General features: G+C 34.8%; 1 protein-coding gene across 2 annotated transcripts in view; it reads left to right on the top strand.

Moving 5' to 3' along the window:
• OSTN (osteocrin) overlaps positions 1–23,656 on the top strand; it is a 42,262-nt gene that overhangs the window by 5,118 nt on the left and 13,488 nt on the right. For both annotated transcript variants that reach the window (XM_019463515.2, XM_019463513.2), the window contains exons 2-3: positions 7,750–7,848; positions 10,971–11,185. In XM_019463515.2, coding sequence (XP_019319060.2) covers positions 7,750–7,848; positions 10,971–11,185 — 314 coding nt within the window. The remainder of the gene's footprint in view (positions 1–7,749; positions 7,849–10,970; positions 11,186–23,656) is intronic.

Here is a 23,656-nt window from a genome sequence, read left to right as displayed (position 1 = left end):
CAAAACATAGACCAAAATACTCATCACACAATTTACCGAAAATTACAACTTTCGCAAAGAGAATCTGAAGTAAAGCAACATGACTATGTTTCTTAGATGTATTTTTGTGACAACGATATAGATGATATATGTATTAGCTGACAGAAGCTATGATTTGTAATTCAGTTGCTTTTGGGGTGAAAATCCTCAGTGATTTTTAAGTCTCTTATTTATGAGGATCTGAAAGCAATTCTCTACTTCTAAAGTTCTGAGTGCCCAGTCACACTCAGCATTCTTGTTTGTGGGGCCAAATTCATCAGAGGCAGTGGAATTGAAGCTCCAATAAGGAAGAGACTTGCAACTCACCTGATCTGAGTCTCTGCCTTGCAACAGGCAAGTGTCTCAAGCACATGATTATTTCACCCTTCAAAGAAAACCACTAGCAAACTTCTTTAACTGTTCAAATAGTGTCACTCACTGAAATATCAAGATTGTGTGCATGATGTCCAAGTGAAATATATCCTCTTGATCATTTAAAATAAGTGTGCAGGGGCGCCTGGGTGGCTCAGTCAGTTAAGCGGCTGACTTCAGCTCGGGTCATGATCTTGCAGTTTGTGGGTTCAAGCGCTGCATTGGGCTCTGTGCTGACAGCTCAGACCCTGGAGCCTGCTTCGGATTCTGTGTCTTCCCTCTCTCTCTGCCCCTCCCCCCACTTGTGCTCTGTCTCTCAGAAATAAAGATTAATTTTTTTTTCTTAAATAAAATAAAATAAGTGTTGTTGATTGCCTTTATGAAAGGTCCCAAATTTTCAGTTCCTTGTCTGGTTGCTGAGTATAAACTTTATGTCCGCTGGAAGGATTTTGGCTTCAGCAAAATTATAATCCCTTTGATACCGTTTAGTTAATCTTTTCACATTATTTTGCAGTTCACGAAATGTTTTCATGTGCAGTTTAGAGTTCCCATTGAAAAGTTTTTAGCTATCATAAAATAAGAATAAAAATGATATGGTGTTTTTTTCATAAATAATTACATATCTTTATACATTTTTAGTAAATAACATTAAATGTAATATTAAATACACTTATTACTCTTATTTGGAAGCCCTAAACCAAATCCATAATGATTTATGCTATTTGTAAATTAATTTAAAAATTTTTAGTTAACTAAAATTAAAATTCTGTGAATTCAGTGAATTTTATTAGACAATTGTGACAATTTAGACATGTTATTCAAGGTCACCAGACCAAGAAATAGCACAGTAAGGATGCTCTCCTATCCTTCAAATCTAATTCTGGGTTGTTTCTTCGCCATCACAGAAATATTTTTCTGATGTTGTTGAATACCTATTTATTGACTGAAAGTTATATTTTTTAAAATATTGAGCATACTGGCTTAAACATGATGAAAAAAAGAAAAAAAAAACAAGTAAACACTTGAAAATACATAGATGTACCATATTTCATCCATTCTGATGCACTTTTAACATCTCTGCAATTAGAGTGAGTCTTACACTTGATAGCATGTCATAATTTAATTGGTAGCAATTTTCTTTCAAAATGCATGTATAAAATGGGATCTCTTACCATAAATAATATCTTAAAATGAAAGATTTGGAAACCCTGTCTTTTCAGCTAGAAATACTTTAAATTCAATAGGAGTATGTTTATGTCAAAAGCTACGTGCAATCTAGTGCATAGACTGGCTGACTTGAGCGACAGCAGAAAGGTTTTTCTAGCTAAACATGCACCACCTATTATCATTACCTACAATGTCTGCACTTGTACCAGAAAAGAGCCAGATTCACCAGCATACTTTTAAAAAGCGGGAAGCAACATTAGAGGCCATTTAGACCAAACCCGTTTCACTCGGCCTAGAACGGAAAGGGTTTGTGCAAGCTATCTGGTCAAGCCAAGGCAGGGTCTGAGTCTCACAAGTCTCTTCATTACAGTGCGCCACACAGACTGTGTTAAGCATTGTCCCTGTTAGGCCCTCTTTTAAAATAAAAAATGATAGTCACTCTGTTATCTATTATTCCTGAAGCTTTTCTTTGTTATCAAAAGGGCTCAGTAGGTTAAGCATCGCACTCTTAATCTCAGTGCAGGTCTTGTCAGGGTCATGAGTCAGGGCAGGTCTTGATCTCAGGGTCATGAGTTCAAGACCTGTTGTTGGGCTCTGTGCTGGGTATGGAGCTGACTTAAAAAAGAAAAAAAGGATGTGGGTGACTATAACATGTGGAGTAGGGTATAGAGTACACTTGATCTTACTCTGTTTAGGTTCACTTAGGGCCAAGCTGACTCACCAATTACCTGGAAGACCACCATTATTTTCCAAGAAGACTGTGGGTGATGCTGTGGGCAGGTACATGTGGCCATTTCATGGTGTCAGAACTAGGGACCCTTTTCAACAAGCCCTATTAAATCTTACTTAAATGCTGTGTTAGGCCAGAGTGGGAAGACAGGGTAAAACAGATAGTTTGTAAGTCCTTTATCCCTTATCTCTAAGCCCTTTATTTTTAATGTTTGTTGAAGATAGCGGTGGGGTAAAGTCTATTTTTAATATTTCCAATCAAGTAAATTAGGGTAAATAAAAATTTCCAAAGTTATCAAGGCTCACCCCCAAACTCAGTACTCTTGAGACTTTCTAATACATCTACTATCCATAAGTCAGACATTAATGACCAAGTGTCAGGTTGAAGAGAAATGTTCTTAATCACCTGAGTAGTCTGCTTGTTGTTGTTTTCAACACCAGCCCAGTTTAAAAGCTTTACCACAAAGCGCATTCCATCAGATATTGGCTCACGTAGTTTCTTCTTTCAGCTTAACCCTCTCATCCTAACACCTCCCCTCACTCTCATTTGCTTTCATTTTTTAGATCTATGTTTCTCAATCTTTCTTTGCCCCAGCCCACTTGAGAGATTTTTTTATCATAAAAATTATTCATTATAGCATCAGTTCTCAGTAATGTGAACATCTGTCTTCATTTTAACAGAATTCTCATTTAATTCTAGCTTAAATACAATTACATAATTTCTTTGCTACTGCATTTTCAGAGTTTTTATTATGTCAGTATGCACTCCCAATGTTCCTGTAGGGAATATACAATACGTGTTGCTTCCCAAACTTACATGTAACAGAACTTCACACCTTGCTCTCTCCACTGCCACTCCAGATACTGTTTCGAGGATCCCTTTGGGATATATAAGAAATTCTTATGTGTTGGAAAGTCTTTGAAACATAGATTAAGATGTTACACGATGTCAATGCTTGTTTATTCAGCAGTATTATTTAAAATGTGAGAATGCTGGACCCCTGGGTGGCTCGGTCAGTGAAGCATCTGACTCTTGATTTCAGCTCACGTCATGATCTCATGGTAGTGAGACTGACCAGCATCAGGCTCTGCCCTAAGCATGAAGTCTACTTAAGATTCTCGTTCTCTTGGGGCATATGGGTGGTTCTGTCGGTTAAGTGTCCAGCTCTTGATTTCGGCTCAGGTCATGATCTCACAGTTTGTGGGCTCTGCACTGACAGCATGGAGCCTGCTAGGGTTTCTCTCTCTCTCTCTCTCTCTCTCTGCTCCTCCTCTACTCTCTCTCTCTCTCAAAATAAAGAAACTTAAAAAAATTCATGTTAAAAATTCTCTCTCAAAAAAAAATAGTTAAAACGTGAAAATGCACAAACATAGCAGACCAATTGGCTAAAAATGAATGAAGTACACACCTAATTTTATAAGGCAGATTCCATGCTCACTCTTTTGAAGCTCCTCCCTAGCCAGAGGAATATCATTCAAAAATTACTCAATAAAAATTACTGAAAAATTTGCAAACATCTCCACTCTGGTGTATTCATACAATGAACATCCTTGAGTGCTCTTTCTGTGATTTGGAGTGTATATGGGGCCAACTAGATGTTTAAATCATAGGCTATATTTATCCACTATCAACAAAATAGGGAAATGGAACTGAACCTACTCTTTTTCTTCCCTCCCTATAATTTCCTCTATTTCTAATTTTGTGGCAATCAAGTTTCAACTAGTTAATCAAATGTCTTCTGTGTGGCAGGTGCCAGGGTGTTTATTTTCATTAGTGTCCCAACTGCCATATTTAGGAACTTGGCCTTTTGGTTAACTGGCTACAAGCATGGCTTTGAACCATTAAATGTGTGTATTTAAACTCAGCATTTATTTTTACATCTCCCTATCCAAATAATCAGGATGTGGTTATCTGTAAGATGGTACAGTATGACTTTTTTCCTATATACACCCAAGCACAAAAATATATGCCTCAGACATAGTCATCAATATTGTAAATGTCCATCATCCTGTGCCATTTATAATATTGCAGAGATGAAGAGAAACCTGGTTAGTAAAACATACATAAAAATAGTTAAAGGAAATCCACATGGAAAGGCTTATAAAATTGGGCAATTTCCCACTTTGTAACCTGTTTTTAACATGATAAAAAATGAGAAAGTAAAACATCACAATTGTAGTTTATCTTTGATTAAGAGAGCTATTTTTAAAAAATAAAGATATGCCAGAAATGTGAGATCATTTTTAGAATACAATTAAGGTTTTGATATGTCTTCCTCTATGTTGAGGAAGGTTAAAGAGACAACAGCATAATTACAAGTAAAAAAATATGATTTGGTGGCAAATTTTCTAAAGAATAGGGGATGCATTTTTTGTTGGTATTTTTACCAGATAACTGTTACATTCTTTGTTATTTTTCTACTGTCTCAATTTAGAGACATAGACATGATTAATTGTTTTTTGATACTTATAAAAATACTCCGCTCAGATATCAATTTGTCAGAAAGAGAACACAGAATTTACTGCCCCCTTTCAGAAAGGATGGAATATAGAGAAGTAACTAGAGATTGACATTATAAGAGTCCAAAGTATTTATTGGTAACCTCCAGAAGAACTAGTTTAGACTACATAACATGAAAATTAAAATCATATTTGATAAAAGTTATCAACAACACTAAAATACTTTTATGCCCATATTAAATGTTAATAGACATGGTTGATACACATGCTACTCTGTCTATATAAAACATTTATTTGTCTTTATTCTAGCAGATAATCTTCATTGCTAAAATCCACACTGAGGTTTCACAGTAACAGTACTATAAGGAAGTACTCTAAAAAATCTCCAGTCACTCTAAAGTGAATGTAGTTACTAAAGAAATACTTAGTATTACCTCATAAGTGTTCTTTCTTACAAATTATAAATACTATATGGGACAAAGAAATTATACACGAATCAGTTCAATCCTCTCAAAGCTCTTTCGAAATGAGAATTACTCCTTGCTTCACAAATATGAAAACTAAAGTGCAAATAGATTAAATGATGCACATCCAAGGTCACTAATACTAAAGCCACAAGAAGACTCAAATCCAGTTCTTCAGATCCATCTAACCATCCTTTCTTTTTTGCTCCCAACAGCTTTCCAAATGATGTTTTTAGGGAAATAAGAGTTTTCTGAGAGTTCTCATTAAGGGATGAATAGGATGGGGGTAGGGGGAATCTTTCCTGATGCCATGTACTAAGTGGTGAAATCATGCCCATTCTATTGTAGCCCACAGCCTGTGATCTTACCTAAATCAGACAATGCTTTCCCTTTACCAGCGGTCAAATTGGCAGCCAGCAGACCTGATATAGACCACAGATTAGCTTTAATTGCCTATATAGGGTTTTTAATATAAAAAATTATAAATGCATGAATGACGCATCTTTGTGCTTACTATACAGAATTAACAAATGTACTTTTTAGACATACTTGCTTTAAAAAAATATGTAGATTAAAACTAAGTCCCTATGTTTCTTCCATAATCCTATTTACTTCCCTTTCTCCACAGAGGCAATCATAGTTATGAATCAAGTTCCATTGGTTTATACTTTAATTATATATATATAGATTCCAAAATATACAAAATTGCTTTGTGCATCCGCAATTTAGGTAAATGGTAGCATGCCATATATATTGTTCTACAACTTCCCATATCCCCCCAAAAGGGCTTCTTTGCAATCCTTGCATATATATACACGTAAGATTTAAGTCATTTGTTTTAACAGTAGACACACATGTATTTAAGTCATTTGTTTTAAGTTCACAGTATGAATATACCTCAACTTATACACCCATTTCCTCTTGAGTAGAGCCCTTGGGTTGATTCTGGTTTTCTACCACTATAAACAGTGAGGCTATGAACTTTCAGATACAGGTCTCCATATAAACATGTAAGAGTTCCTTTGGACTATATACTAAGAAGTGAAATAAATGGGTTGTAGGTAGTACCTGATCATTTTTAACTTTTCTAGATATATTTCAATTTTCTCCAAATGATTGGATTCATTTCCAACCGCACTAGCATCACTTATGTTTCTCTGTTTCCAAGCACCGTTCTAATATGTGCAATGTTCACTTTGAATTTTTGCCAACTTGCTGCATGCCAAAGGGTATACCATTTCTCTCCCATTTTTTTTGCATTAAAGAAGTTGCATGTATTTTTGGATGGTGTACTTTTGGATGTTTATTTTCCATTAGGCTATTTCCTTTTCTACAAAATGTCCATTCATAACTTTGGCCCATTTTTACTTAATTGTTAATTAAGTTTATTGTTATTTTTAAAATTTTATTTATCAGATTTGAATGGATAAAGAAGATGTGGTATATGTATACACTGAAATATTACTTGGCAATCAAAAAGAATCTTGCCATTTGCAACAATGTGGATGGGACTAGAATGTATTCTGCTAAGTGAAATAAATTAGAGAAAGATAAATATATGATTTCACTCATATGTGGAATTTAAGATAACAAAACAGATGAACATAGGGGAAGGAAAAAAAAGAGGAAAGCAAACCATAAGAGAATCTTAAATACAGAGAACACACTGAGGGTTGCTGGAGGGGTGTTGGGTGGGGGGATGGGCTAGATGGGTGATGGACATTAAGGAGGGCACTTGGGATGAGCACTGGGTGTTATATGTAAGTGATGAATCACTAGAGTCTACTGAAACCATTTTCACACTATATGTTAACTAACTTGAATTAATTTTTTTAAATAAGATTATAAAAAAATCAGTTTTTAAATATTTCAAATGCCAGTTTTAATTTTTATATTATGTTGAAAATATACTCCACTTAGTACTTTGTCATTTTTTTTTTTGGTTTATTGTATCTTACAATACAGAGTTTTTCAATTTTAATAGAATGAAATATGACAAGCATTTCTTTCCTATAAGATGTGCACCTTTTGAATATTACTTAAGAAATCCTTACACAGCACAAGGACATAAATATATTCGCCTATTAGATATGTGGTGTTTTTGAAATTATGAATTTAAATGCTTTCAGACACAGCACATTCTCTCGGGTGTACCACAGACCTCACTAGATCTTATTTTCTAAAACCTGACCAATTTCACACATTTCCCCTTAGGTATGCAAGGTTGTAATCCTTGGATTAGATAGTCAAAGAGTAAGATTACAAAAAACTAGATTTCTCAGACTTTAGTCTGAATTATGATTATAGCTATATAATCCCAGTCTAGGTTTTCATGGAAATGATGCCTTGATAGAATTCATTCCAGGAGACTGATAGCTTCTTTTAAGTATAATTCAAGTTTTGCAGAGATGCACTCCAGCACAGAGAAGCTGAATAATTCGGTTTATCACCTGCATCTAACAAGCTTTACAGGAGATTTTGTTTTCTATCGTTATATGCTAAACTAATAAATATTGACCATGATGTATGTGACCCTCAGATGCTGGACGGGAGACTGGCAAATGCACATTTTATTCTGGCTGTGACGTTGATGCTATGGAGTTCAGGAAAAGTACGCTCAGTGGATGTAGCAACAGAGGTAATGGAAACTAGCTTAAGGGACCATATATTTTTTATGATTATAAGCCATTTCTACTAATGTTAGAAGCAGATACTGCTGACAAATAGATGCCTTAATAACACAAAACTGATGAAAAAGATATTTTTTCTACTGTCTTGACCTCACTGTAAATTCAGAGAAATCCAACTGAATGTCAAAAAAAATAAATAAATAACCTGGAAGTAATAAGTATTAGTATTCTTTGAACAGAAAAAGCATAAAAGAAAATTCATAATCATTTCAGTCATATTTTTAACTAAATCAATTACATCAAGATGAAGTGCTTTTGTGTGAAATTTGAAGGTGTTACGTGTGAAAATTTGAGTAGCTTTGGCCAAACTTTGTATTACGGTACAAATGTTTTCTTGTTGCCATGACTAAAGCACAAATAAAAAGAAATGTGAGGACATCTCGACACAGAGAAACATTAATTTGGCTTATTTGATCTTATTAGAAAATAGTCCCTGTACTTCTTAAATAACAAATGAGAGCCTGAAATGCATTTTACCAAAGAACAAGTTTTATATAAGTTCTATGATTTTTTTTCCTGAGGATTAAGAACATCTTAAAATTTTTTATGTTTATTTTCGAGAGAGATAGAGAGACAGAGCATGAGCCGGGGAGGGCAGAGAGACAGGCAGACACAGAATCTGAAGCAGGCTCCAGGTTTTGAGCTGTCAGCACAGAGCCTGACATGGGGCTCAAACTCACGAACAATGAGATTATGACCTGAGCTGAAGTCAGAGACGCTTGCTTAACTGGCTGAGCCATCCAGGCACCCCATGAATATCTTTAAAAAGGAAGAAAACTCTGTTTTGTATGGGCGTCAGTTGAAAGAATGATAACATTTTTTTTGGAGGATGCTTTGAGAGATAATAAAAGATTTCCTATCTTTGTCCTTTGAAAGTTTTGTCTCCTGCTCTTTAGAATTTCTTTCTCATAATAGCATCCTTCCCTTCCCCAGTGTCTATGTTGTCAAGCTTTTGTAGGGAAGTGGTAGATGTTGAGATTTTAAGAGGAGTTTAGAACACATTGTGGAGTTTGCAATGCAAATAACAAGAGGTATGAGATATTTCTTATTTTATTTCTACAAGATGGGAGTGTGTTTGGAATAATTAACTTCATGGCAGTATTCAGGATAGAATAGAAAAGGGAGAGTTAGAAGATAGAGAAGCAGGTTATAAGATGATTAACAATATACACTAAGCAGTGAAGAGGAGCTGATATAAATCACTACTGATGAGAATACGACAGAGCAAGAGAGGGGTGCCTGGGTGGCTCAGTCCGTTAAGCGTCCAACTGTTGATTTAGGCTCACGTCATGACCTCACTGTCACTGCCATGACGTCACTGAGCCATTGTTGGGCTCTGCACTGGGCATGGAGGCCGCTTAAGATTCTCTCTCTCTGGGAGGGAGGAGGGAAGGAAGGTAGAAAGGAAAGGAAGGAGGGAGGGAGGGAGAGAGGGAGGGAGAGGTTTTTCAGGAAGAACTGTCCAGACTTAGTATAGATTTGGTTGGTTTAAGAAAGAAGAGGCTCAATAGATTGAGTGTCAGACTATATGTATTTCACAAGAAAGTTGCTGGGGCCAATGATGAAAAGGCTGGAAAATGCTACTCTTTCATTTTACTGGGGAAAATGAAGAACATAGAGAATGAAGGAAACAATCTAAGAAGAAAGGCAGAAAGTGAAGAAAAAGAATCTTGCCAAGACCAAGAGTCTGGCACAAGGAGGAATGTGATTAACAGGGGGGCAGGGAGGAGGTCCCTGGAGCTGATTTCTTCCCACAAGGGAATATTCTCACTTTCTTAGAAAAGAAGTAATATCCCCTGGACTCCACAATGACTAGAGACTATTAATAAGAACATTTTTTTAAAATGCTGTGATTGGGCTTAGGAAAGGAAAAGACAGGCTTCATAAATGACACCCACACTTCTATGACTTGAATGAAGTGTCAAGTGCCAATATGTGAAACAAACAGATAAGAAATTTCACATGAGAGGATAAAGTCATTGGGATATTTCTGACTCACTGTAGATGCTCATTAACAATGTGGTATTATTGCTTGTGAGAATGCAAAATGGTACAGCCACTTTGGAAGATAATTTAGGAAGATAAACATACCCTTATCATATGATCCAGCAATTGTGCTCCTTGGTATTTACCTAAGGAGATAAAAACTTACGTCCACACAAAAACTTGCACACAGATATTTATAGCAACTTTTATTCATAATTGCCAAAAGTTGGAAACAAACAAGATATTCTTCAGGAAGTGAATGGATAAATAAACTAAGATGCATCCAGACAATGGAATACTGTTCAGTGCTAAAAAAATAAAATAAAATGAGCTATTAAAAAAAAAAAAACAATGTGGTAATAAATCACATGGAAAGCGATAGTAAGCTTCCTGAGAGCAGAGACTGGATTTTGTTCATTTTTGTGTCCCCCAGGTCTGATGCAGAAGCTGGTACATAGCGGATGCTTAATAGCTTGAATCAATAAGGTATGAATGAAAGGTAAAAAGAAAACAATGTGAGGTTTGTTTTTTTTTTTTCAAATTTCATTCCATAAACATACAGAAATCTACTGAGTACAAACTATGAGCAAAACACTGACCTAAGCATTGAAGAGAGCAAATAAAAAACTAGTTTAGACACAGTTATTGCCCTCAGCTTATTCACAAGTTAATAAGCAATACAAATATATTGTAATCAATCTAACACAGGGAAAATGTCATGCGTACAATGATGAAAGAAGTATAGATAAAGCGCTATGGGAATGATGAGGACGCAGTTGTTACTGGGAAAGAGTCTAAAAGAATGCTCAGTTAATATACTAAATTTTAGAGACAGACCTATAAATTTTTATTTATTTCCTGTGTGGGTGTGTGTTGTTGTTGTTGTTTTAATTGCTTTTGGACATACCTCATCTCTATGCATTTTTGTTCCCAAACGTCTTTCTCTCGGGAGCATAAATCCACAAGAAATCAAGTTTCATGGCAAGCATGTCAGCTAAAGGTAGCAAAAGCCAAAAGCAGATGGTTATACATATTTGAGGTTTCTTTTTCTGAATGAGTGGAATCACCCCCTCCTGCCCTACAGGCTTTTGATTCTGGAGTCATAGATGTGCAGTCACCGCCCACAGTCAGGGAAGAGAAATCAGCCACTAACCTGGCAGCAAAACTCTTGCTTCTTGATGAACTTGTGTCTCTGGAGAATGATGTAATTGAAACAAAGAAGAAAAGGAGCTTCTCTGGTTTTGGGTCTCCCCTGGACAGACTCTCGGCTGGCTCTGTCAATCATAAAGGTAAACAGAGGTAAGTGAACTCTTGAAGAAGGAACATTTTTATTTTTTAATCCTGCCGCTCTAACTCCAGAAACAGAATTCCACATAAGAAAAGATGATGAAAACCTTGGAGGTAAACATATTTGTAAACATTAAATGTTTACATTCAGTGTTTTAGCTAAACATTAGCTAAACATTAAATGTTTTAGCTAACTTGTTAGTTTAATAGCATAATTTGGGAAATAACTGTTGAGGAAGTAAAATGACTGCTACAGTATGTATGAATGTTTTTGTCATACTTTCCTAAGGAAGATTTCATTGCATGCACATGTAAAATAGTTATTATAAGACATTACAGGTTTAGGAGGTGAGGGGGGATCTCTGCTACCAGGGGCATCATTTAACACAAAAGTGTTTTGGTGAAATGTTCCCATTGCTTAAAAGATTAAAGAAAACTCCTCAGCAAACCCTGAAAAGAATTTCATCATCTGGCACCCCACTTTTTGATGCACTCATTTCCATGTCCTTTACTCCTGTCTTACGTGCTTACTTGGAGTTTTAGGATTTGTCGCATTTGTCCATGATTCCATGACTTTGCTGTGCTCCATGACTCAGCAGACAGGATGCAATTTGCTGGACTTACATTTCTGAGAGTCTCAGAACTACATGAAGAAATAAAATCACCACTTGGGGGCTGTAATTTATCCTACTGTACTTAGAAAATAATCCCTCACCTAGGTTTTGAAATCCAGACCCTATTTTAAATAAACAAATATATGGGGCGCCTGGGTGGCTCAGTCGGTTAAGCGTCCGACTTCAGCTCAGGTAACGATCTCGCGGTCCACGAGTTCGAGCCCCGCGTCAGGCTCTGGGCTGATGGCTCAGAGCCTGGAGCTTGCTTCCGACTCTGTGTCTCCCTCTCTCTCTACCCCTCCCCCGTTCATGCTGTGTCTCTCTCTGTCTCAAAAATAAATAAACGTTAAAAAAAAACTAAATAAACAAATATAAATTAATTCAACTTATGTCCTAAGCATTGTGTTGGGTTCTGGTGGAAAAGAGGAGGGAAGTATAGTCTTTTCCCTCAGAGAAATCATATACTAATAAGAAATATGAAAATACTTATAATGAATTACAGTGCAAAACAAGAAGAGATATGTTTAGAGACAAATGTATGAAGAAGGCCATGGAAATCCAAGGAATAAGTGAAATTTTAGAGGAGAAAATTTTGTGCCTCTTAATAAATGTTATTTTTTTGATTTCTGGATCTTGCAACATAGTCTAGTAAATAATTGAAAAATCAATATATAGATGTTATATGTAAATATTTAAATATAAATTTATAATAGCATAAACACCATATATACTAAACACATATTGCATCAATACCATAAATACATATAATCCATTTTGAGGCTTCATCCTAACAATATCTTTAGGACGTATTATAAGAGGAGACTATATTGGGAGATATAATCTATCTAACACAGCTCAGCTTGCAAGAAATAAAGGGAGATTGACAAGTATTTAATACCCATTTGAACAGATTTTCACATATAAAGGCTACAAATAAACTATTATAAACATTTAAAAAATTAGGGAATATTGTTTCCATGAGCACTTCTTGGAGAAGGATACTGAGTTTCTTTGGACATCTGGAATGACTTGAGAGATATCATCATAAGAATTGGTGGGACCATAACTGTATAATTTAAGAGAAATGAGGGTTGCAAGGAAAAGAGTGCCATGTGCTATGATTATAGTATGACAATATAGATTCATCAAATATCTAACAATTCAGGAAAAGTAGTGAGAGCATATACAATTCAGAATGAATCTTGATTATTTCATGGCTATTAATTGAGAATCAAAGTGATCACTACAAATAGTTACTTGGAAACATGGAGAAAAAGGGGAAAAAAAAAGATTTCAAACTAAGTTTAATGAATATTTTACTGAAGAATAAAAGAAAACAACTGAAGAGAGCAAGGACCAAGATTTTCATATTAAAAAATAAGAAAGAAATTAAAACTTTCTTATAAAAAAAAGACAGCATAAAAAATAAGGAGTATTGAAAAACTTTATATAAAATATTGGCATATATAAATACAACATTTACAATATGATAGATTCAAAAAATACTGATTATGTCAATAAATGTCAATAGATGTAATTTTTCTATTAAAATGTGAATGTTTTGGGGGTGCCTGAGCGGCTCAGTCAGTTAAGTGTCCAACTCTTGATTTTGGCTCAGGTCATGATCTCACAGTTCATGAGATCCAGCCCCACCTGGTAGTCTGTGCTTGCAGTGTGGAGCCTGCTTGAGATCCTCTCTCTCCCTCTCTCTATGCCCCTCCCATACTCCCACTTGCTAGCATGCACACACTCTCTCTCTCAAAATAAATAAATAAGCATTAAAAATAATTAAACAAATAAGTAAAATGCAAGTATTTTCAGATTGGCTGATAAAGGGAAATCCAACCCTTTTCTGTATTTAAGATACACAACTAAAAATAAAGATATTTAGAAAGGTTGGCAATAAAAGAATGGAGAAGTTATACCAGGAAAAATTACATTAAAATAAACTAAAATAAAAGAAATAAAAACATAAATAAAGAAATAGATAAAAATTTAAAAAGAGTGTACCAATGTTTATCAAAGATAAACCACAGGGAATGCCAGGAAATAGAAAGAAACATATTAAGAATAGGAGACTTTAATTCATTTCTTAAAATCCAAGGCCGATTATATATTTAAAATTTATAGAAGACATATACAATATAATCCATAAAATGGAATTTGTAGATCTATTTGGAACTCTGAACTTCAATAGAAAATATAGCATCTTCTGAAGTGCATATGGAGTATTCAAAAAATTTACCGTATCTGAGGTGACAAACAAGCCCTCTAGGAATTCTAAAAAACAGTATATTAAAAAAAATTCACTGACTGAAACACAGTGTGACTAGAACTTAATAACAAAACTAGAAAACAAGAAGTCATTTTTACCTAAAAGTATAAACCATGTCATTAAATAACTATTGGGCCAAAGAGGAATACAAAATAAAATTATACGCTTTGTTCAAGATAATAATAATGAAAATGTAATATTAGGGGCACATAAAGCAAATATCAGATAAAAATCATCATTATACCAATAAAAATTAAAAGTAGAAGTAAAGCAAAATGACACACAAAAACATCTAGAAAGAACAGCAAAGTAAGTCAAGAAAAGCCATGAGAAAAAAAAGGAGAAGGTCAGAATAACGACAAAAGCTGAAATCAATGTTTGTAAGCAAACCATAGTGTATAAAAAATAAATGTAAAACTGTGTTTCTTGAGAAAAATACAAGCCACTAGTTAATCTAAGCTAATTAAGAAAAAAGTAGAAAGTAAATTCACAAAATTAGAAGTGACAAGATGGAAACACCAAAACAGAGAATCTTTAAAAAGAGAACTACTTTGCTCAACTGAATACAAATAAACTGAAGACCTGTAAAATGGATAAAATTTTGGAAAAATATGATTTACAAACATTGACCCCAAAAGAGACAAATAATTCAATTACCATGGAGGTTTTTTTTTAATTTTAAAAGAGCTTGCCAAGAGAAAGTAGATCTAGATATTTTCATATGAGAATTTTATCAAATCCTAAGGTATCAGATAATCCCAAGGTTATCATTTCCTGATAACCTGAATCAGGTATTCATTTCCTGATACAAATATAATATTGATCCTCAAATAATAAACATTACATTCTTAAAAGGAAATTTTAGATTCATGTCATCTATAAATATCAGTACAAAAACCAGAGATATGAAGTTAATAAGTAGAATCCAAAACTTTAAAAATATAATACATCTAAACCAATTGGGCTTATTCCGGGAAAGTGTCACTCAATATTAGGAATTCTTTTAATGTAATCCATCATATAAATAGAGCAATGGAGAAAAAGCATATGATTATATCCTTAGATGGCAGAAAAGGCACTTGACAAAATCTAGCATTTATTATATTTTTTAAAGTACAACAAAATGAGAACTGACAGATATTTCCTTAACATGGTGTGTGCATATGTGTGTGTGTATATGTGAGTATTTATGTACACCTCAGCCCAAAGCCTCTATCTTACCTAATGGTGACATGTATGGGAAGTTTTACTAAAGCGAGGAATAGGAAAACCACACCCATCATTTCTACTATAATTTAGAAATGCCTTTAGACAAGAGAAAACATTTAGAGACATAAGAATTGGAAAGAAAAAAGTAAAATTATTTTTATTTACAAATGAGAAGCTGGAAAACAAAGATAATGGAAAAACTACCACAACAAAACCCTTTTGATTAAAATGCAAAGTGCATAAATACAGAAAGCTAATAGTACTTCTATATTACCGGCAGAGGTCAGATAGAAGATAGACCTCATTTATAATTGCATTAAAATAGGAATGTATCTAGGCATACAGTTAGCAAAGAAAGCTCCTTCCTCAGCCATAAAAAAAGAATGAAATCTTGCCATTTACAATGATGTGGATGGAGCTAGAGAGTATTATGCTGAGCAAAATAAATCAGTCAGAGAAAGATAAATACCATTTGATATCACCCATATGTGGAATTTAAGAAACAAAACAAATGAATGTAGGGGGAAAAAGAGAGAGGGAAAGAAACCAAGAAACAGACTCTTGACTATAGAGAACAAATTGGTGGTTACCAGGGAGGGGGAAAGCAGTGGGGGGATGGGTGAAATAGGTGATGGGGATGAAGGAGTATACTTGTTTTGATAAGAACCCGGTGTTGTATGGAAGTGCTGAACCACTATATTGTACGCTTGAGACTAATAATCCCCTATATTTCCACTAACTGGAATTTAAATAAAAATTTTAAAAATGTTCATATACGAGCATATATGAGGAAACCTCTGAGAATAATGCTGAAATGCAAACAGTGGATTGAACAAATGGAGGCTCGCACTGTGTTCCTGGCATCAAAAGACACAAGAGCAGAAAAGATGGCAGCTCTTCTTAAGTTAAATTGCAAACTTAACCTAACTGCAATAAAAAATACCATCAGGGTTCTTTTTGGATCTAAAGAAATTGATTACAAAATTAATTAGAAAAAAATTAGAAACTAGCATAGACAGAAAAATCCCAAAGAAAGAGGAAAGAAGAGCCCTACTAAATATTTTAATATTTTCCTTTCTTTACAGTAGTATAATAATAGCCCATGGATAGACCAAAGATAAAACCACCACCAAAACAACAAAAACAGAACAGAAATTCAAGAAATAGACACTAACTTTATTTAAAAAAGCAGCCTCACATATTACTGAGTGAAAGGATAGATTCTGAATAAATGACTTGGAGATATGGAAAAAAGAGATAAAACTGATCCCTTCTCAAACCATACATTATGATAAATTCTAAATGAATCAGAAATTTAAGTGAGAAAACAGATGAATCCATATAAGTACTGGAAGCAAACATTGGTGAGTTCTGTTCAGAGATAAAGCGTTCCAAATTCTGATGCAAAATCCAGAAAATCTCAGGAAAAAAATAAGGAAAAACTAGATACATTTGATGTTTACATTTTTTTAAGTTTCCATGGCTACAGGTATCATAAAGCAAAGTAAAAAGAAAAATAATAAATTAGAGAAATGCTTATAAGTTACATCAAAGTGTTAACAACTTTATTATATATAAAGAACTTTTAAAAATTGAGAGGAAAAAGAACAATGCTCAAGAATGAGGTAAAAATAGTTCATGAAAAAACAGATGTAAATGATGCAAATCACATGAAAAGATGCCACCCATTATCATAAGAAAAAGGCATATTAAAACTTTACTGGTATACTCTTCTTGTGCGTATTAAATTGGCAAAAATTCACTGAAGAGACAGAATAGTTTTGCTTCTAGATCCTCCTAGTAGGTAGATTTTCAGGAAATATGAAAGACAGAGGAATCACTTCAGACACACAACAGGGATGAAAACAGCAAAAGTCAGATTATAGGAAACTGCAAGACAATCCAGTTTCTCTGGTAAATAAATTACATGGTTTTGAAGAAAAAAAAAAAGAGACAGAGGTGAAAGAGGATCCTAAAGATTAAAGCAGAATAAAACATTTATTAACCAGTCTCAATTTGGGGGAGTACTGATTCAAATAAATGATTTGTTTAAAAAATAATTTATGTGAGAAACAATTGTGAATGTGAGCAGGCACTACTTGATGATTTTAAGTAATTATTGCAAAGTTTTCAATATGAAAATGGTACTGCAGTAACATTAAAAGTGAGAGAGATTCTCATTTAAAAATTTGATTGAAAGTATTTATCTTAGAATCACTAAATTCTATTCCTGAAACCAATATTACACTATAAAAAAAAGTACTTATTTTGGATTTGCTTCAAAATAGTACAGGAATGAGAACCGAACAGATGAAACGAGATTTGCCTAATTGCTGATTGTTGATTTAGACTGAGAGATACTTGGGAACTTACTATACTATTCTATTTGGCCAATGTCTAAAATATCCCATGATAAATTGAAGGAAAAAAGACTACACAGTGCAAGAAATAGCAGATTATATCTGGCAAAAGAATAAATAAATTCATCATATGAGAAGACTAAGGAAATGACTTCAGAATGTCAAAAGAGATAGATAACAGAATGAGAAATTGTAACCTATAAATTAACCTAATGGGAGTGTAGGGGGACAAAATAGAACAGAAACAATCACTATTTAAGGAGACGGTGGGTGTTTTTCAAGAATTATCCAGAAATGCTAAAAAAAAAGATTTTTCATATTTAGCAATAATAACAAACTTTGACTGAAATAACTAGTACTGCTGTTGAAAGATTAATTGGATTAAGAACAATTATTCTGTTAAGAGAGATTCATGTACGATATGGTTTACAGGCTTGAACATTCAGAGCATGTTCTTGGGAGGGTTCAATAGCATGGTGTGGGCTCAATATCAGATAGAGATAAGGAAGAGGATAAGAAATGAAATTGGGAAAGAGATTTGGGGCTACTCAGGGATGCTGTGTTCAAAATGTAATGCAAAACCCATATAAACTTATAAGGTATCTCTGAAGCTAGATTGTGAAGGTCTTATCCACTGAAAGCCAGAAAGGATTTTAGCAACTGATGATCTTATGTGGTCAAAAATCATAATTATCTATTTTCTTTTTTTCTACCTTTCTCTTCACTTCTAACTACTTCCAGATGTTGGAAATGGGTTAAGTAGAACTAATACATTTGCACGAGAGTTTCCCCATGAACTTGAAAAGTTGAGAATCTCCCTTAATCTAGACATTTTACCTTGTTTCATATCTGGAATTAAAATCGGAGACAAGACTTTTCTCTACTCTATGGCATAGCAACAAAGGTGACCTTCAATGTCAGGAGTGTTTTATGTAGAATTTATTTAGGGGGCGCCTGGGTGGCTCAGTCGGTTAAGTGTCCGCCTGACTTCCACTCAAGTCATGATCTCCTAGTTCACGAGTTCAAGTTCCACATCGGGCTCTGGACTGACAGCTTGGATCCTGGAGCCTGCTTCAGATTCTGTGTCTCCCTCTCTCTCTACCCCACCCCCGCTCATGCTCTCTTTCTCTCTCTCAAAAATAAACATTAGAAAATTTACAAAAATTATTTAGAATGACCTATACACATTAACAATTTTCCTATAGATGTAATTTATTTATGCATTTTATAATTTTTTTCAATAGTTGATGTCTTAGTCTTTCAAATGAAATTCAAAAGGCACATCTTGTGAGGTTTTTTCAGGATTTATTTTTTTAGTAGGAATTCCTGCTCTTAGTCTCAAAGTAAATATTAAATTTGTCTTGTATATTAGAACGGTGGAAAATAATGGGAAATAAGTAATAGCTCACGCATAAAATATTTATCTACACCTTCTTAAATTTTAAAAGAAAAATAATTTTAGATTTTTTCAAAGTGTAATGATAACTGAAGATTAAAGATTAAAATTTTCAATCATCTGGGGTGCCTGGGTGGTTCAGTCAGTTAAGTGTCTAACTTTGGCTCAGGTCATGATCTCACGCTTGGTTCATGAGTTCAAGCCCCATGTGGGGCTCTCTGCTGTCAGCACAGCACTACTTGAAATGATTGTTTCCCCCTCTTTTGCCCCTCCTCTGCTCGTGCTCTCACTCTCGAAAAAAAATAAGCATTTAAAAAGTAAAATAAAATAAATTTTTCAATCATCCATTACAAAAATCATTGTTATCATTGAAATATGTATAATAAAGTGACAGGGAAAAATGAATATTTTCACATATGTAGTATAAAAAGACACAGTTCAGAGTTTTGCAACTATTTTATAAAAAGAAAATCCATAAAAATTATAGTAATTTTGCTTGGGAGGCCACATACAAGGTTAATTGCTGGTCTTTTGTTGTGTTTGATACAATAGCTTTGGTCCATTAATCCAAGTAGCTTTAACCGCTTCCTTATTTATTTTTGAAGCTTTCACAAAATTGTGAATTAGCATATTATTTTAACACACTTTCTTGTTGCTTATAAACCCCTGTGGTTTTCATGTGTATGCTATCAAGATTCTTTCCTCTCAAGCATGCATTCTCTACCTTCTCATGTTCACCCAGAGAAGGACATAGGTATGAGATCTATTTTCATACGGTAGCCCCAAGATTTCATTCATTACTTAATCCAGAGATTCATAAACTTTTTTGGATGGTGGGCCACTTTGGTAGTTTGGTGAAACCTATGGACTCCTTCTCAGAATATTGTTTTTAAGTGGATAGTATTTGTAAGAGTTCAAAGGTTACCATACATAGAAACAGAATTACCAGAAAAATGTAAAAGTAATTAGTAATATAACAACATATAGGCTTATTTGTTAACATATAAAATAAGTTGCTTTAGAGACAAGTCTAAAAAACAACAATCATTTCAAGTAGTGCTGAACATAAAAGCAATTTCAAAGTTTCTACAATGGCTGAAGTATGATCTGAACGTATCTGTGATTTCTATTTGTGACAAAGGTCTAGGTATTGTGATTTGTTCCCTGCATTCTTATTCATATTTTAACAAGAGGGTAATGAAACTGAAGATGTAACATTTTCCAACATCTATGGATCCCTGAATTATATTGGTGTATGACTCCATATTTAAAAACTGACTTTCAGGCATATGACATGTATTACTTTATTCTCAATTATTGTAAAATATTTATAAAAGAAAAGTTTTAAATTCTGCTTATGAAAAACTTCATAAGAGATGGAAATGGAAGGATAAATGAATGATTGGGGGGAAACAAAAACAATCAGGAAAAGTCAAACAGAACAATGTCTATGTCAGATCATATTAAAATGAAGCAAAGAAACTATTGGTTCTATTTTGTATGATGCTTAACTTTTTTTCCACCTCAACTTGACACCAGCTTCATTTTCAGATGGATGTGCAAATTACTTTAATTCTCAGGGCAAAGTTAATTATGCTTTGAAGACCAAAGTATTTTCCTAATTCAGTTCATTTGTTTAAAGCCTGAAGTTAATGAATGGTTTTCTCATTTATGCAAGTAAAACAAAGCAGCTATGATTATATCCCTGGCAATATAGCATCTACTGTCTGACCCTTTAATAGAAGATATACTAAAATTGGCCTGGAATTTCTCTAAATTCCTCACTCCTTCACACAATGCTGAGAATACCTTGTAGGAAAAAAAAAACAATACTAATACTCTGCATTTACTTATTATAAACATTTTTACAACTGTTATTGCTTGAATTCTCTCATTAATATTTTGAGGTCAGCAAAGCAAATAATGTTATTGGGTCAGTCAGGGTTTCTGGAGGAAACAGGCAGCATATGTAAAGTAGGAAAATTGAAGAAGGGTTTGCTCACAAGACTTTTTACAAAAGACTGAGTATAGGGGAATCATAATGGATTTATACACTGGTCTGAAGACCATACAGAAGAGTTGAAAGAATCAGTGACCTTCAGTCAGAGGGAAGTGAACTTGCAAGGCAGGGGAAATTATCCTGACCTCACTTTCAGTCTCTTTACAACACTACCCATTGCCTACCCCAAACCAAACCCAGAGAGCAAAGGAATTTTTATGTGATCCAAAGAGGTTAACCTCCCAGACTGGATGTCAAACGAGACAAGGCAGAGATTGACTCTGGCAAACAGACAGAAGATACCCAGCGTAATTATACACATTGTACAGATCCAGGTCAATAAACTTTGCTCCAGTACACTGCTATTATAACCACTTAATTCAAAGAGAAGGACTCCATGGGACAAACTCAGAAAAAACACTTTAATTCCCACCCACATGCACCCACCACCCATTCAGTAGGAGTTGTTTCGTACCACTTGGATAAAAACAAAGGCAGTGCTACAACTCTACTGGTCCCAATGAAATAATAAAAACCCCCCTGGTTACTTTTATTAGAAAAACAACCATATTTCAGTCATTTAAATAACTATTCTTATGTCTTAGCCTGAATTATAAATATGATTGAAGTTTCTCCTGTCCCCAGCTTAGGCCCCATTCATGCTGTAAAGCTGCAGTGGGAAGGGGGTTGCTCGTCATCAGTTTATCCTCACTCACCCCTTCCCCTACTACAGTGGACTGCCTTCTGCCTCCCCAGTCTTAGGGATGGCAATGCAGAGAGATAAAGAAAAATCTGATGTGACTGATACTATCATGACCTGGCTTTATTACTCTCTGGCCTCGGTAAATGCTCAAAGTTGATTTTTGTTAGGTCATCACTTGACTCCCTCTGGGAACACTGATATAGACACCCTTGCTTCCTGCAATGTCTCTCCCCAGGCAGGTCAGTTTGCCCCTCATCCTCATCGTCCTTTTTCAGCCTCTTCATTTAACACCACCACCAGCCTCCTACTGAGGTCGCCTGACAGATCACCTCTGGCAGCAAGCCCCTCAGGGAAGATGCCTCTTATAATTAACCTTGGCCAACTCTACCCACTACTTTCTCTGCGTCTCCACCACAGAAAACCCATGCCCTTGATTCCGGTCACTGAAACTGAAGCTGTCCTTATAGAAACATCTCTTCATTTCTGCCTAGAGCAAACTGTCACAGATTCTTGCTCTTTAGATTTCATTGACATCGTTCTCTCAGGCCTGCCCTCTTCCACGGGCTTATGTCAAGCTAAGTTGCTTTCTTGAAGCCTTCCCTCTATAAGAGGAGGTAAAAAACACTGTTCTCCAATAACTCACTCCACAGAAATTCTCCTTCCTCACCTGTTCTATCTCAGTCCTTTTATTGGATTCAAGTTGGGAAAATCAGTTTGTAGGAAACCCCTTTACAAATACTGCATGAGTCTAGCATTTCACTTTGGAATGCAAGAGGAAATACTTGCCACCTACTTCTGTTTTTCCCTCAGCTTTTTGAGGCCACTGCTGAAACTGAGATAGAAAAAAAAATTTAACATTCTGGTATATGTTGGGTTTTTTTCCAACCCCTATAATACCCTAAGAAGATATTATTATCCCCATTTTCTTTGCATATTTTCAGGGAGACAAAATGATTTTCCTGAGATTACCAGCTGGAACACTAGATTGTTTAACACCAAGTCTAATGAATTTCTAGGTAAGAAGCAGCTTCTGATGAAGAAATTGAATTTCTGCATGAAAAAGGCACATTTACAAGGCCCAGAACAGCAAGGTTCACTTACAATGTACACATTAAATAAATAGTTTAGAAAAATTTTGCCAATGATATATGAGTTTCTATCCTGAGCCAGACATAAAATCAGACTATGGTTGAGAATAGCAACTGTGGTTTCATTTTGTCAGATACGGTTGCCCTTCTTGATGATAGTCCCAAAGATTAAAGATAAAAATCCCAACACTTCATTTTCCTTCCTAATTAATTGCAAAACAGTACTACAGACCTAGGCCAACCTAGATCTCATAATTTTTGCTATTTCTTTCCAGCTCTTATTTGGTGATGCCCAAAGAAGGTAATTCAAGATGGGCTCCATTTCAGAGTGAGAAACACAGGAAAATGATGCAGAGTATGGTGCCCTATTTGCATGCTTCCTTCCTCCTAATTGAAAAGCCTGGCTATACAATAGGAAATGCTCTTATCAAAATGATCTGGGGCCATTTTCCTCATAACTGTTATATCACTGCAGCTCAACACCACAGATTGAGATAGTCCCTTTGGCCTTTGCTCCCTAGTCTAACTCATATATTTAAAATATTTTCTCCAAAGTGCCAATAATTGATTCTATGTATAGATTTTGATATGTATATCACCCACTCCCCTCAAGAAAGAGAATCCTAGAACACATTTTTGTGTAAACCTATTTGCTGGGTTGAAGTTCCAAAAGCTTCATTAGACCCTCAGAGAGGTTCGTTAGCCAAGCAAATGAAGGTCCTCTCTGCCTTGGCCTAGTACTTTACAGCAGTTTCCAAATCAAGCATGCCTGTGTTACTTTACAGTGACTTCAGTCTTATTTATTCCAGTGCTCATGGTGTGTTTCCAAACACCGCTTC

The sequence above is a fragment of the Panthera pardus genome, unplaced genomic scaffold (genome assembly GCF_024362965.1).
Source record: "Panthera pardus isolate Hobbes unplaced genomic scaffold, ASM2436296v1 HiC_scaffold_16, whole genome shotgun sequence".
NCBI lineage: Eukaryota > Metazoa > Chordata > Mammalia > Carnivora > Felidae > Panthera > Panthera pardus.
This window is presented reverse-complemented; position numbering and strand designations above follow the sequence as displayed.